The following is a 16,408-nucleotide window of genomic DNA, read 5'->3' as shown; positions in this document are numbered from 1 at the left end:
GCGCGGGAGAATAAGGCCTGGGAGCCCGAGCGGCGCAGCCCCAGACTCCCCGGAAAGCCCGAAAAGCTGGGTGCAGCATCTCCTCTCTTGCAAGAGTTCTCAGGAAGTTTGGGGGAGGGGCGCTCCGCTCGCTCCTGTTCGCGGGAGGGCGAGGGAGGGCGACAGCAGCGGCAGGTCTCGGAGCCGTCACGTCCCGCCCTCGGGCGGGCTCGGGTGCTCCCGGCGGCGGGGTCTGCGGGGCGCGGGGCGCGGGCAGAGCGCGCCGGGCGGCATGGAGGGACTGGTCCTGCTCAACGCCCTGGCCACCCGGCTGCTCTTCGTGCTGCACTCGCTGGTTGGAGTGTGGCGAGTGACCGAGGTGAAGAAGGAGCCGTGGTACTGGCTGCTGGCGCTGCTCAACCTCTTGCTTTTTCTGGAGACGGCGCTGACCCTCAAATTCAAGCGCGGCAGAGGCTACAAATGGTGAGCGCCCCCTGGGTGAGGGAGGGCACGCCGAGTCCCCGGGTGCTGTCCCCTGCGGCGCCCTCAGGCGGCCCAAGGGCCCGTCGCCCCGACGGTTCTTTACTGGGATGCGGACCCCCTGTGTCCTCGCTGGGAGCGTCTAAGGAGCGCGGGATGCTTGGGCGTCGCTGGGGCACAACGGAGTGCCCGAGGGTCCCAGGGCAACACGGGGAAGGCTCCAGTTGCAGCCACGCGCCACCCAACCCCAGGTCTGGCAACGTGAACGATGGGAAAAAAGAAGGGAAGCGCTTGCAGGCTCTGCAGAAAGTGCTCCAAAGTGGGAGAGTAGTGGGGCGAGGGGGGTGTCATGTGCTCTGAGTTCTGAATTTGGGGGGTGGGTGTGCACGGCTTAGCCTGAGTGCATGCAGTTATGGGAATGCCCTTCGCCGGGCATCAGCGACTTGTGTGAGGGCTTGCGCACATCGCGCAGCGCTGGGGGCAGCGCCTCCCGGGGTGAGAAGCCACTCGCAGCACGTCTGTGGTTTCAGCCGCTTCGCCGCACACCAGCCCCGGCATGGCACTAGCTTCAGGTGTCCTCCGGGCTTGGTTGCTTCCGAGCCTTGGTTAACGGTCAGCCCATCTTGTCAAAGATGGGTTACGATGCTGGTGAAGGTACTAGCAGGCAGTGGTTCAGCCTTCACCTCAACGTGCCAAACTGCAGACTCTGCCGTGATGTTTTATTTCCTCGCCAAAGACTTGGATGGCAATCAAAGAATTGAGAAAAAGATTCCCTGCCATTTACAAAGAGACTCTACCTCTATGGCTCCACTCCCAGGAAATTTTCATCCCAAACTTATCCGAGTTAGGCCTCTTTCTGTATTATTTTCTAAAACAATGAGTCTGTGTTTTCATATATGCCATATTTAAGAAGAATACCTAGTGCTGTGAGATAGAGGAAAATACTGTTAGCCAATTCAAGAATTATATACATGATGGCATATTAAGAAAAAATAAAAGAAAAAACCCCTCTGGACAGTTTTACATATTAAACTACAAAAGGCTGTGTATTTCACGACAATCCAAGGGCGAGAATGTGTTGTTTCTTAAAATCATGTGAGTCTTGCTTAAATTTTCCGCTGTCGAAAAATTTGTAGAATTATCAATGAAGAAATTATTCAAGTAGAATCTTAATTTAATACAACAAGGATTGGAGGAATGTCACTGCCCCTCCCCCCATTAACAGCTTATTAAGCAAGAGAGATCTGAGGTACTTTCCAGTATGCCTTTCGGAAATCTCAAAGAAGAATAGTATTAGTTCCCCAAATAAGTGTTAGGGTTAAAGAAACAAAAGGGAGAAAAGTGTTCACCCAGCAAGCAGATCACATGAGATTGATGTAGTTTTTACTGAGTAGCTTTAACATGCTAGGGTAAAAAATATCTTCAGTAACATGAGGATGAAGTCTGAGGCTTAAATATGTTCCATGGAAAGTAGTCCTGCCACCAGCCATCATCAGAGCTTCCGGGAGAAATGTCAACCTCAGAAGACGGACCAGCTCACCTGGCCCTGAAATATCCTCCTTCTTCTCCAAGAGTGAGGGCTTAGCTCACATTAAGTCAAAATTGCATGCCAGTTGTGTAGAAATACTGTAGGCAATGGAACCTTCATGTCCGTATCACCATTGACTGCTGATTGACTCAGATTGACATGTAACTTAAAACTGAGAGAGGAAAAAAGGTTAGGCCAAAGACTGGTGATGGTCAATATGGCAAATTAAACAGGAAACTGGGGACATGTTTGTATATAGAGCATGGATTCAAAATCAGACAGATAATGGAGTAAAAATCTGGGCTTTCCTACTTACTTGCTGTGAGGCACTGAATAAGTTACTTAACCTTTTTGAGTCTCAGTTTCCATATCTATAAATACTTATCTCATAGGTTGTTGTGAATTAAATGAAATAATATATGTTGATGATCAATGAATACAAAAGAAATGGTCTTTTCTAGATACTAGAGTTTTTCCTATTTTTCTTCTTATTAAAAAATATTCTGTGTCCAGTGGACATATTTTCTGTCTGTAAAAGTCAAAAAACTTTACTTGAGAGACTGGCCAATAAACCATTGGTTCAGAGCCAAAAAGCAGAAAATAATTCTCATCTTTATTTCAGAACAGGCCCATGATGTATATTGTATATTATAGCACTAACTGAAAAAAATTTTTGCTGGCTCAATATCAAGACTATATTTGAGAGTTAGCAAAAAAAAAAAAAAAAAATCCTTGATAGACTTGGCTATTATAAAATTTCAGGAACAAATGAGTCTTTGTAAAATGATCTAAACAGAAATGTGATTAGTAATTCTTTGTTCTACTGATGTTACCAAATAAAACCGAGTCTACAAATATCGTCATTTTCGTGATGGACAAAGGTCACATGCTGTTCTTTCATAAGTTTGAGAAAAAAATCAGAAAGTGGAATGCTAAAAATGTATAGAAAATTATCCCGGATATAACATGGTGACACTTAAAAAGGGTTTGATTTGGGACATACTTCATTTCTGGATTGAAGTTTTCTGAGTAAGGCAAAGCATAATTTTTTGTTGTTTTTGAACATCAAAAAAAGTTGTCATTAGAAAATCAAGGCTGATGGAATAAAAAAAAGATAAAGTAAAAATGATGGCAGTATCTGTACCTCTAAGTAGGAAAATGTTACTACAGAGATCTTTGTGTAGATCTACATAATATAAAGATATATGTATCTTTTTTTTTGGCTGAGTTGGGTCTTTGTTGCTGCGCGTGGGCTTTCTCTAGTTGCGGCGAGCGGGGGCTACTCTTCGTTGTGGTGGGCGGGTTTCTCAGTGTGGTGGCTTCTCTTGTTGCAGAGCACGGGCTCTAGGTGTGCGGGCTTCAGTAGTTGCAGCATACGGACTCAGTAGTTGCAGCATGCAGGCCCTAGAGTGCATGGGCTTCAGTAGTTGTGGCACGTGGGCTCAGTAGTTGTGGCTCGCGGGCTCTAGAGCACAGGCTCAGTAGTTGTGGCGCACGGGCTTAGTTGCTCCGTGGCATGTGGGATCTTCCTGGACCAGGGATCAAACCAGTGTCCCCTGCATTGGCAGGTGGATTCTTAACCACTGTACCACCAAGGAAGTCCCTATATATGTATCTTTCGATCCATTGGTCTTACATTTTTGACTCTACTCTATAGAACCAAAAGTACCCATATGCAAAGACACACATACAAAAATACTAATTTTCATTTTGTTAGTGGAAAATAAAGCTAAAAGCAACCTGATTATTCACCAATAGATTGGTTGAAAAATTGTAATATACCCATACTATAGAGTATTTTGCTGGTATTAAAAATAATGAGCTAGATTTTATCTATTGACTTTGAGGGATGTCCATGATATGTTGTCAGGAGAATAAAGTTACAGACTTATGTATATTATGGCCTCAATTTAAAAAAAAAAACAGACTTGTCAAAGAACCACCCTTTGTATCAATTGAATACATTGTCTATTTACTAGTCAAGAAGAAGAAGGAGGGGGGAGAGGAGGAGGAGGAGAGGGAGGTGGGGAGGAAGGAGAAGAGAATGAGAAGAAGAAGAAGAAAAAAAAGGAGACGAGAAAGAAGAAGGAGGAGGAGGAGGAAGAGGGACAACCCTCTCACACTGAAAATCAATCAATCAATCAATCAATCAAGGCCTGAATGGTGGACTAAACTCTGTTTACACATGAAGTGAAAATTTCTTTTCTGGAACATCAGATCCATGAAACTCCTTTAGACTGCTCCGGGCTAGTTTGAACATTGTTCTTTTTATTAAAATTTGCACCTGGCCCCAAATAAATCAAATCTATAGAAATCATGGTGCAATAAACAGAGCTATAGAGGAAAATGTGAAAAAAATTTCTTGAAACGTAGCAAACATATTACACGTGTCCAAAGAATGTTTCTTTAGCTATTCTTTGGATAGGAAAAATGGAACTAGAGCTGCTGAGCTCAGCGGTGCAGGGACAGGCAACATTACGTCAACACTAAGAACCTGCCAGTTGGAGGAGCTTAATTTGTTGGAATCCTATAGGATAAAGAGGGTAAGCCAACGACACATTCCTTGTGAAGTCCAACAGATGTGTGCTGGTGGAATTTGGCCCTTTTCCCCTAGTATTTATTAATTTCATCTGCTATTCACTTACATTTCATTAAGATGAAAATTAGTATCACTGCTTTATTTTTTCTTGATTTTGTTTTCTATTGTCTGGGCAACAGTCCAAAGGATCTGTGAATTACCATTTAGGTACAGTCAAACAGAAGATAAGATTTCCAGTTGCTTTCTAGCTAATGCTGATAAAATATTCCTCAGGAGATAGAAAAACGATCAAGATTGTGACAAATTTGAAGCCTGTTCACTTAAAAGCAGGTGGTATCTGAGAATAAGTAGAAATCTAAGTTGAAGTTATTGATAAAACTGTAGAATTGTAAGCACTGAGCTTTCTTCATCAAAATTTCAAGAATACAAGGTCAATATCATTGAGTTAATAAAACACCTCACTTATATGGTCACCTTTCTGCATTGTCTCTTTCCCTTTTCTTTTTTTTTTTTTTTTAATAAATTTATTTATTTATTTTTGGCTGTGTTGGGTCTTCATTGCTGCACGCAGGCTTTCTCTAGTTGCGGCAAGTGGGGGGCTACTCTTCGTTGCGGTGCGCAGGCTTCTTATTGTGGTGGCTTCTCTTGTTGTGGAGCACGGGCTCTAGGCGCACGGGCTCAGTAGTTGTGGCTCCCGCGCTCTAGAGCGCAGGCTCAGTAGTTGCGGTGCATGGGCTTAGTTGCTCCGCGGCATGTGGGATCTTCCCGGAACAGGGCTCGAACCCATGTCCCCTGCATTGGCAGGCGGATTCTTAACCACTGCATCAGCAGGGAAGTCCCCTCCCTTCTCTTTTATTAAGTTGAATCAGACAACTACTTGTTGACCTGCCTACTAAGTAAGCATGACACATGCTAGACACTGTGAAGAAACAGAAAACAGACACATTTGAGATTTTAAAATAAAACGTAGCATTTCAATGAAGTGTTCAAATGTGTGGGAATAAGAATAATTATGAATATTTAGCATTTTGTGATGTTCGGGCTCTTTCAAGTGTTTTACAGAACTTCCCACTTGATCCTGACGGCAGCTGTAGTTATTTTCTGTTTCTGTTTTCTCCCATTTTTAGGTGAGGAAGCTGAGGCACAGAGCTGTTAAACCATTTTAAGATCATTGAGTTGGTGATTGGGAAAGCAGGGATGTTAAGACTCTAACAATTTAGAGGAGAAAAGGATGTGAGAAGGAGTGATGGGGCAGGGTGGGGACGTGGGCAGGGGATGGTGAGTGGGGAGGGGGAGGGGGCTTTACAGCACTTGAGCTGGAGCAGGAAAAGCAGATATGAGAGAGAAGAGTGCCAAGGCTGGGTAAGTAAAGGACGTCCTGAGGGAGGTGAGTGTGGGGAAACGATAACAGATTTCTCTGGAGGAAACACAGAGCCTTATCATTCTTCATTCAGCAGAAATACCTGGAACATCTCAAGTGTGTTAGATGTTTTTTTTTTAGTGCCAAGAATACGGAGGTGAATAAAGCAGGTAAAATCCTGCCCTGAAAGAACTCGTATCTTAGTCAAGGGATCTTAGTCAAGGGAAAATAAAGGAGTAAATAATAAACAAGTGTGCTGAGGGGGAACTGGATAAAGGCAGTCAAAAGGTACAATCTTCCAGTTATAAGATAAGTAAGTACGAGGGATGTAATGTACAACATGATTAATATAATTAACACTGCTGTATGTTATAGATGAACGTTACTGAGAGTAAATCCTAAGAATTCTCATCACAAGGAAAAAATATTTCTTCCTATTTCTTTTATTTTGTATCTGTATGAGATGGAGATTCACTAAATTTACTGTGATAATCATTTCATGATGTATGTAAGTCAAATCATTAATGCTGTACACCTTAAACTCACACAGTGCTGTATGTCAATTGCACCTCAGTGAAACTGGAAGAAAAAAACCAGGTGTGCTGATGAGTAACAATAAGCAGGTAAACAAATGAGTGATCAGAACTATGAAGGCCTAAGTGGGATGGGTTATAGAGGGATGGAGGACCGGGGGAAGGTTCCACTGGGTGGAAAGAGAGATGTCTAGCTGGGGAGGCGACACCTGAGCTGAGTCTGGTAGAGAGAGAAGGAGCCAGGCGAGGGGAGAGCCAGGGAGACGATGAAAGAAGTGAGAGGAAGAAGAGCTATGCGTGCTTTGGGACACTTCTGACATCCTCCCAGAAGACAGAGAAATACTGACTTTCTCTTCTAGTCTTCATTGTCTCTTCTCCCCATGTCCCCTGCCTCCAAGTGAGAAATTCCTTCTAAATTTTATATTTTACCATATCTCATTTTAGAACATTGAAGTATAGTTGATTTATAATGTTTTAGGCGTACAGCAAGTGATCCAGTTATACACACACACATACATACATACATACACATATATGTGTATATATATAGTCTTTTTCAGATTCTTTTCCATTATAGGTTATTACAAGATATTGAATAGAGTTCCCTGCGCTATACAGTAGGTCCTTGTTGTTTATCTATTTTATACACAATAGTGTGTATGTTACCATATCTCATTTGAAACATCATGTGTTTGAAAATGTCTGGCTGGCCCCCAACTAAAAACAGGAAAGATAAATTAAGCATCAAAAGAGATTCCATCCTAAATTGATTGCAAATTCAAACCAATTGTATAAAAAAACTCAGTGAAATCTGATTTGATTAATCAATTGTATTTAGACGGTTCAACAGCAGAAATGAAAAACCTAGACTTGACAGGTATCATATGAAGTCTGATCTTGAACAAGTTTTGAGCAGTGTAGAAGAGCTCTGTAGGATTATAATGCTGTAGTATTTGATAATATGTATCTTCCTCTACCAAAACTGCTTACAAAAACGCCACAGAGGACGTTGGGAAATAAAAGCACTCTTCTCCTGATCTTGTTGGGTATCAGACAGGATAAAATGAAGGCATTTAGAAGGAGACCCTATGATTTCCATATGGCCAGCGTGGGCACCGGAAATCCTCTCAGCAGATAAACTGTTTCTCTTCTTATTCACATTTGCTGTCCAGATTTCCTGATATCTCTCCTTAACTTTTTAGTTATTCCAATAACACTTTCCACTGTGCACTGGACTTATCAGCACTGCCTGCAGTGTACATCCAGAGCTTTATAATATTCATTACCTTCACATGTGTTTGTGTGTATGCGTTTTCTATCCTGAGCCTTGAGCTCAACGCAAAAGGGTGACTTAAATTTGCATCCTTTTTGTAGGCATACACTGAATGTTACCAGCAAATGACTTTGCTTTTAGTGATCCGAGCCATGGTTTAGGAGGAAGAGTCTTAACCTATCTTGAGTTAGTACTATGCTTCGCTCCCAAGAAGAAGTCATATTTTCTTCCTTTATTTCACAATGAACTTGGGATCAAATCAATAATTATGGCTGCATTTAGAATGGGACCCCCAGGAAATTGAACCATTGAATGATGCCCATGTCTTTCTCCACCAGTATGTTCAAGTGAGACATTTAAAAGTGAAAATTAAGGCTATAATATTTTGTAACTTCGTGTACTTGACTGGGAGAAAAAACAAAGTACAAATTAGTGTGGGCAGCTCCTATGAGTCAGTGTATATGTGTATATCCCTACTTCTAAATGTCAAGCATTTCTCCTTCTCATAGCAGTGACATTATTATGCATACAGCATCAAGACGAATCTCAATAGCTTCACTTTTACAACAATGGAAAATTCACCTTTACATAGAGGTTTATTTTCCCCATGTGCATTTCCCTCCCTACTCCAGAAGTTCCTCTAAAGTACCAATATCAGGCGTGTTAGACCTGGAGTGTATAAATCATTTTGTTAAAGAAAACCCGTGGTTTTTAAAAAATAAAATAGTTTTTTTTAATATGCAGGTATGAAAAAATGAACTTTCTTTGAAAGTCACATTAATGATTGTTAACAGTCCACAATTTTAATATAAAATGCCAAGGTGGGCTTCCCTGGTGGCGCAGTGGTTAAGAATCCGCCTGCCAACGCAGGGGACACGGGTTCGAGCCCTGGTCCGGGAAGATCCCACATGCCGCGGAGCAACTAAGCCCGTGCGCCACAACTACTGAGCCTGCGCTCTAGAGCCCGCGAGCCACAACTGCTAAGCCCGCGTGCTACAACTGCTGAAGCCCGTGCGCCTAGAGCCCGTGCTCCACAACAAGAGAAGCCACCGCAACGAGAAGCCTGTGCACCGCAACAAAGAGTAGCTCCCGCTCGCCGCAACTAGAGAAAGCCTGCGCGCAGCAACAAAGACCCAATGCAGCCAAAAAAAATAATAATAATTAAATAATTAAAAAAAAAAAAGCCAAGGTGGGGCTGATTTATTTTTTCTGAATATAAACTTACCACCCATAGTTGTTCAGGGAGAGGGGTTATATTTTATCTTTGGGTTGTCTGACCTCCAAGAGGTAGCTGGTGTATGACTGACTTAATGTTGTATGCTTATTAGAATAAAAATTAGTAATTCTTAGAAAGAAAAGAAGTCCTCTCTATGACGGATGCCTCTGACAGCCTTGGTTGGGTCCTACAAGAGTCCTTTGCTATCTTATTTCCCTGATTGAGCCTCCTATTCCACACACCTATTTTATTATTAGGAATAATAGCCTCTTAATAAATTGGCTGTGCCATTTTCTGACAGTCTGCTAATAATGGGGATGAGGATGATGATGAAAGTGATGGTGATGGTGATAATGCAGGTGGTAACAGTTATTCATTACTGAGTACTGACGATGCTCCTAGCCTGCTTTACATCCGTTATCTCATGTAATCCTCACGATGACCCGATGAATCCGTTTTCATCTTTATTACTATTTTATGATGAGGACGCTGCCGCATAGCAAGGCTGGATCACTTACCTAAGGTCACGACTAGTCATAATAAATCACAAAAACAAGTCCTAGCATATGGTGAGCCCTCACTTTTATCGAGCCAGGCTTTTGCACTGAATGGATTACCTCGTTCACTCCTCACAATAGCCCTTGTGCTACTATTCTAGCTCCTACTTGCAAAGGAGGAAGCCAAACTCAGAGGAGTATTCCCATGCTCGGATTCAACTCCATCAGCCTGTTTGCTGTGCTCTGCATTCAGTAACCAAAGTGGGTTTTGCCTGTGGACAGTACAACTACATACATTTTTGGGGTCAAGGATTCCCTACAGTAGAGAAAGGGTCAAAGTATTTACTCTGTTTCAAAACTGGGTAGGTAAATCTCAGGTGACTTGCTAATGAGTACTAGGATGGTTTTGCTTAGAATGCAGAAAATTTCAGACTGCACATGGCCATGACTCAGAGACACTTGCACAAGCAGACATCCCTGTAAAATCAAAGCAGATGCAAAAGAAAATGGAAGAGGGGAAAAATTCTAGAGTGTCTTCATTTTTGGTCCTGAAGTGAAGAACCAATCTCTTCCACAGAACAGAAATAAATGCCATTGTCTTTTATAGAGTGAAATAAATTAAAGTATTATATAAATAACATCCATAATGCATTTAATCCTCTGAGAGACCATTAAAATTCCTGTAGTCATTAGTGCTTAAGTTCGCTTGTTCATTAAACAATCATTTATTACAGTGGGTGCTATGATGGTGTTCTTGAAGGAATACAAAACATACGCAGTTATATGAGGACAAGACAAAACAATACTCTGAGAACCAAATAATTTTCCACAAATTAAGTCCAAGAGTGCAGAAAGGCTTCAGAATAAAGGTATGGTCTGTATGGTAGACTTGTTGAACATGGAAAATTTCTCAGGTATGTGCTTTATGTCCTAGCCTTTAAAGTGGCTGGTGGTTTTACAAGAGTGGAGAGAAGAGAGAAAGGCTCTTCAGGTTGAGGGAATATCATGATGGTAATACACAGGGTTTCAGTTGGAACCAGTTCATTTATGAAGATGTCACGATTTTCTTTGCCTCAGAAATTCTATGAGAAAAACAGTAATGCAGATCCTAAAATCGATGCATATTTTGTCCCTATAGCTCGTTTAGTCATCCTGAAGCATTTTGCTGAGGTTTGAATGTGAGCAACTTCAATTTTAACAGAGTTTGTTCTTGCTTTAGATATCCTCTTGGAAATTCTTAAGTGAAGTGAAGTATGTAATACTAATTTTGCTAGTGGTTGATATTATAATTTGAGAATGTTACCTTATTGAAAAAACAATCAGCAACAATGAACAAAGAAAGTTATAATTAAGAGCCCTAGTATTCAGCTTCAGAAGTATTCTCCTTTTTACAAAACCCAGATGTGGGCATTCTTCAAGGGCTTTGGAAATCTAAAGACTGATTCCACTGTCATAGGTATTCCTAACCCATTTGAAGTTCCTCCCTGTCTCTTCTGTTCTCTTTATTAGTCTGCTCCCCCATAAGATCCTGGACAAAACAAACCCATCATCTGGTCTTGGTACCTACTGAAACATACACACTCCACATTCAATTTTCCATTTGTGGGGAGTTCTCACCAGCTTACGGCCATTTGGTTGTGGCCTCCCCTCCACCTGCTCCTCCCTTATGGGCAGGCACCGGCAACGGGCTCTAGGAGGGAGGTGACAGATTAGTGATTTCCCAGGCATTTGGGGGTCGTGTGTTCTAGAGGAGCGCTGGGTGCATTTTGAGGGGTGGCAGAGAGGTGGGTGCTATCTGGAGGCTGTCGTATTGGCCACCCTTCCCCCCTGTGCTAACAGAAAGCCCTCCTGAGCAGCCCAGATGGAAACCGTGGCTGTTAAGGCCCACTTCAAGAAACCAGTCTACAAGTAAGGAGGCCAGACAGTCCTTAAGTTGTTAGACACGGTTTAGGGGCTCATGAAAGGATATCTTGACCTAGTTTCTTGATTTCTATGAAAATAAGCCTATTAATATAAAGTGCTCCAGAAATTTTGAAGACCCTCGAGGCTGTTTAACGTGAGATTTTGAAACCTGGGTCTAGTATATCCTGACAACTCCACGCTGCCTTTGTAGAGTAGGAAATACTGAGAAGTGAAATATAAATAAAATCGCAGTTCGCATCAAAGTAATTTTGGAACATTATTTTTGCTCCATTTAAATATTATCTATCTTCAGATTTATGCGTATAATCATAAGATTAGAGTCCTCAGTGTTTGCAGAGAGAAAAGCTACACAGGGTAGTGGGTGATATTATGGTTAATTTTTCTTCTATTTGCCTACTTCTATTGTTGTATGTTTCTAAAGTGAATAAATGTTACTTTTTCAATAAGAAAACAATAATAAATATCATTTTTGGGAAGAGAAAAATGGAATCCTAATTCTAGACTAATGGTGAGTTGAAGTAAATATCCATTGCAGGGCTAAATTGCTAAATGTCATGACATAATCATTTTGTGAAAAACACTGTCATGTTGAAATGACAACTTTGTATGACAAATGATATTTTATATTTGGATGAACTGAACTGAAAATAAAGCAATGTGTATAGCTCTTTAAGAGCTCAGAGCAATGTCAGAGCATGTAGCAAGACCTACAAACATATTAGTGAACAAATAAGTAGGTAAACAAATAGAGAAAAACATCCTTTAAGATGGTGCTCCTGCTGTGTATTTAGAGAGAATTGGTGTGTTGGCTAAGGGCTGTGAAATAAAAAACAAACAAACAAATAAACAAAAATTTCTGTGGAGAAAAATTATCTTTAGGAAGGCTTGAATTTAGAAAAACTAGCTGAGCAAAGGGAAAGCAACTTGGCATTAAAGTATTAATGTTGGGCATCTTCTATATTGTGATAGGGTAGTGATAATTGGAACTGTAATAAATCTGAGTTTCCAAGGGCAGATAGCTCATCAGTAATCAGGTATTATCAATTTTGTAAAAATATCCCACCTGGACATGTCTTATTCATTTAATCATATATGTATCAGTTTTTGTCAGTCTATGAATAATGTAACATAATTTTATAAACAAGCAACCAGAAACCTGATTTATTTCTGAGATGGCTAGACCCCTCTCTGGTATTAGTGCTCGTGGTCGGCATCTACTTACTTTTGATACAATTAAGACATGAAAACTGGAGTAAAATGATTTGTAGCCCCTAAGAAAGGGCATGCAATTTGGTTAATTACCCAGAAAAAGGTGGGCTCAGGCTTAGTTTTTAATTTTTAGAATTCACATTCTCCTTGGTTCCAAAAATGAATTGCACTGACAATGAACTATCAAGAATATGACAAACCTTCAAAATAATAAGTAACAGCTAAATGTCATCTTGAAATATTAAAATACTTCATAGTGGCAAAAAATACCAAATTCATACAAGAACAGAATAATTAGTTTCCTTCAGAAAAACTTCCGATAAGAATCAATTTATGATGATATTTCAAAAAGAGATATCTAGTCAAACCAGCAACAGAGTGTCAAGAAAGTCGGAATTATAAATCAACTAGGACCTTATGAAATCACTAACTGTTTGGGGGAGCCCACCATGTGCCAAGCGCTGTGGAAGGAGCTGAGGGCATAATGTTGAGCAGACCAGACACAGTTCTGTGCTTGTACTAGGTTGGCCAAAACGTTCGTTCATTTAGCAAATACGTTGTTCAACAAAGGTCTTCATGAAAATGAAAAATGTCTTTTATTTTTACTTAAAACCGAACGAACTTTTTGGCCAATCCAGTATTACTCAGAATTGCTGGGAGACAATTAGTGACCACAGATACACATGCATATATATACATATACATATATATATAGTTATAAAATTTGAAACTGTATGGGGTGAAAGTGAAGAGTGCTACATATAGGACAAGCGTAACAAGGAGATCTAATTTAGGCTGGAAGGACAAGGAAGGTTTTTCTGTGGAGCCCTATAGAGCTGACATGAATTTTGAGGAGATAATCAGGTGAAAACTGAGGGAGAGAGGTATTTCAAGGGGGAGAAATACATGTGTGAAGCCCTGAGTTAGGAACTCACTTAGCTTTTTTCCAGAACTGAAAGAAAACACCATTATAGGAGCACAGTGAGGAAGAATGAGAGCAACAGAGACCAAGAGGCAGGCAGGGCCCTGATGGTACAGCATTTTATAAGTCACGATGAGCAAACAGCCCACGCCAACCATGACTGTGTGACAGTGACTGCCTTAACCTTGAACGTGCAGTTAGACATAATGATGTCCACAGCATTGCAAACAACTTCCCTTGATTCAAGGAGTCTTAAGTAGGTTTGGTTTTGAGAACCATAGTTTAAAAATGGGATTGATGTTATTTGAAGAAACAATCTTCTAACCAGGTATCCTGTGGGTCAGCTTTAAGTGTAGGTGCTGAATATGTGGCCATGAGTGTATCTGCAGAGCTGAGCCGGGGTGAGGTAGCAACTCACATGTATTGAGCATGTACAGTATCAAGCTCATAACGCTGTCTTATTTAATCCTCACAACCACCCTATGAGGTGGATATTATTATACCCATTTTCATAGACAAGGACATTCAGTCTCAGGAAAGGTAGCGACTTTCCAAAGATGAATGAATGGAAGAGGTAAGATTCAAGTTTGGGTCTCTCAAGTTCATGAAAATTCTACCACAGTGTCACAGTTCCTCAAGGGACAAAACAAGAGGAGCATACTTCTTACCAGACCCGCTGAGATGGGAATAAAATGTCCTTGTAGATGCCAGCAGCCTCCATTCACTTCATTTGCTCAATCCTCCCTTTATTTATAAATTCAGGCATTCAAGCATTTAAGTATTTGCTCAATAAACATTAATTAAAGACTTAAAAAGACACCTGAGACCACTGAGGAGGGGAAAAAATGAAGGAGAGGGAAGAGGGAAGGGACATAAAGATATATACGACTCAGGATCTGTCTTCAAGGAACTTATATTAGGAAAGCGAAGTCATATATACACATAACAAGAAAACAGTGGAGAATCTGTTGGGTCACAAGAGAAATACGAGTTAAGATTAATTGCTGCCATTAATTCCTATATTTCAAAACACAGGAAGGATGTTGATGGGTAGAGATGTAAGAGGAGGGCTTTCCAAAACAGGTTGTCATAATTTGAAGGGATGTTTGCTCCAAAAAACCATGTCAGAACCTCTCTTCTCAGACGGACCAAGCTGAAGGGGCAATAGAGCCCCTTGTTCTTAACAGGGACCCATGGTCCAATAAAACATATGCGACATATGGTTGAAATGTCTTCTTCATGTCCCAAATAAAACCTGTCATACATGTTTTAATACTTCTCTAGATGACAGAGAATTTTATTTTCTCCATAATTAAAAAAAAAAGAAATTTCAGTTGTACAACTACTACAGCCTGCTACTGGAGAGAGAGAGAGAGAGAGAGAGAGAGAGAGAGAGAGAGAGAGAGAGAGAGAGAGAGAGGAAGTAGGGAAGGAAGCTCCTGATTGTCATTTGCTATTGACCACTTTGCAGACTAGGCATTTCGTTGGTAATTCTACCTGGAAGCCTTTGGAAATTCCAGCAAATCCTCTTCTGTGTAGGGTTAAGAGGGTGGGAAATAGGGGGAGAGAGACTATGGACTCATATGCTCTTGAGCTGAATATGATTAATTCTCGGGCGTTCCATGTGATTCCCTCTTCCCACCCCCTTTTCACTTACATCAAATAGGTCTGATGAAGAGGGGCTGAAGTGAGGGAAACTATCCAAAACATTTTGTTTTGTTTCATTTTAAATACACAGCAGGTTGAAACTACTGAGTTGCTCAGCTTGATAGGATGTGGTAAAGGAAGAGGAAGGGGAAGGAGAGATAAGATTAGATAAGGGAGGCTTTGAATATCAGATAGGGAATTTAGATTTTCTGTAGTAAGCAGCACAGAAAATCCTGGATTTGGAAGTTTTTTGTTTTCTAATATAACTAGATTCCTAGTTAGAGGAAATATGTTGAAACAGGATAGTATTTTTTTCCAGTTATAGAAATAAATCTTATGCATAGAAGATGTTAAGGGTTATTGTTTTTTTTTATTCTTAACCTCTTTCAAGAGCTGTTATGTTCAGTCTATAGCTTCCCTAGATTATTATTGTAACAGTATTGTTAGGGGAGTTAGTCCCAAAATTAATTCCAAGAGAGTCAACAAAACTGCAGTCCAGCCAACGTCTGATGTATCCAAACAGACATTTACATATTCCGACTGTCCCTCCAACCAGAATTCATTTCCTTTCCCAATTTCACAAAGGAAATATTCTCTCCTGATATTTCCCTTGATATGGAAGGTCAAAGCATTAAGTGTTCCTTTTCTTTTTGAAAGCATGTTCAACATGGGGGCTTTTGATATCTTGCTGCAGCCCAACCATCGTCTAAATCAGATTTTAATAATATCATGACCCATACCCCTTTGTTTCAAAATTATTTTTTGCAGGAATTCAAAGGTAGGGTAGTGTCCATTTAAATACTGATTTTTTTTAAACATCTTTATTGGAGTATAATTGCTTTACAATGGTGTGTTAGTTTCTGCTTTATAACAAAAGTGAATCAGCTATACATACTAAGTACTGATTTTTTTAAAAGACTCTCTTTCTTTTGCCCTTTCTCCCTTCTTCTCCTCAGAAGTTGGAAGGAGATATTAATGAAAGGGTTAACAGCCTTTAAAAAGTCCATTCTAAAAATTTTCCTGCATTTAGGTTTGTTCACTTTTTCCCCCACTGGATTATAAGAGTATGAATTTCGTAGCATTTCATCTCAAACAAATCTATTTTTGAGCAATTAACATTTCTGTTTTTCAGGTCATTTTAAACCATCACATATGTGTACTAACAGTATTTTAATAAAATTATATTGACTTACAATTTTGACTTTAAGATGATTCATAAAGCAAGATTCCAATCTAAATTAAATGCAATCGGAAGAAATAAATTTGGAAAGTATGTAATTTTCATCTTCTTTCAAATTTTTA

The 16,408-nt window shown here is 40.4% G+C and overlaps 1 protein-coding gene across 1 annotated transcript in view; it reads left to right on the top strand.

Moving 5' to 3' along the window:
• Window positions 1–271: 271 nt before the first annotated feature.
• TMEM26 (transmembrane protein 26) overlaps window positions 272–16,408 on the top strand; it is a 44,572-nt gene continuing 28,435 nt past the window's right edge. The window contains exon 1 of the mRNA XM_059900299.1: window positions 272–462. Within this exon, the coding sequence (XP_059756282.1) occupies window positions 272–462 (191 nt within the window). The remainder of the gene's footprint in view (window positions 463–16,408) is intronic.

This window comes from Balaenoptera ricei, chromosome 16 (genome assembly GCF_028023285.1).
Source record: "Balaenoptera ricei isolate mBalRic1 chromosome 16, mBalRic1.hap2, whole genome shotgun sequence".
In the NCBI taxonomy this organism is placed as follows: domain Eukaryota; kingdom Metazoa; phylum Chordata; class Mammalia; order Artiodactyla; family Balaenopteridae; genus Balaenoptera; species Balaenoptera ricei.
Note: the sequence above shows the minus strand (reverse complement) of the source record. Positions and strands in the feature narration are given on the sequence as shown.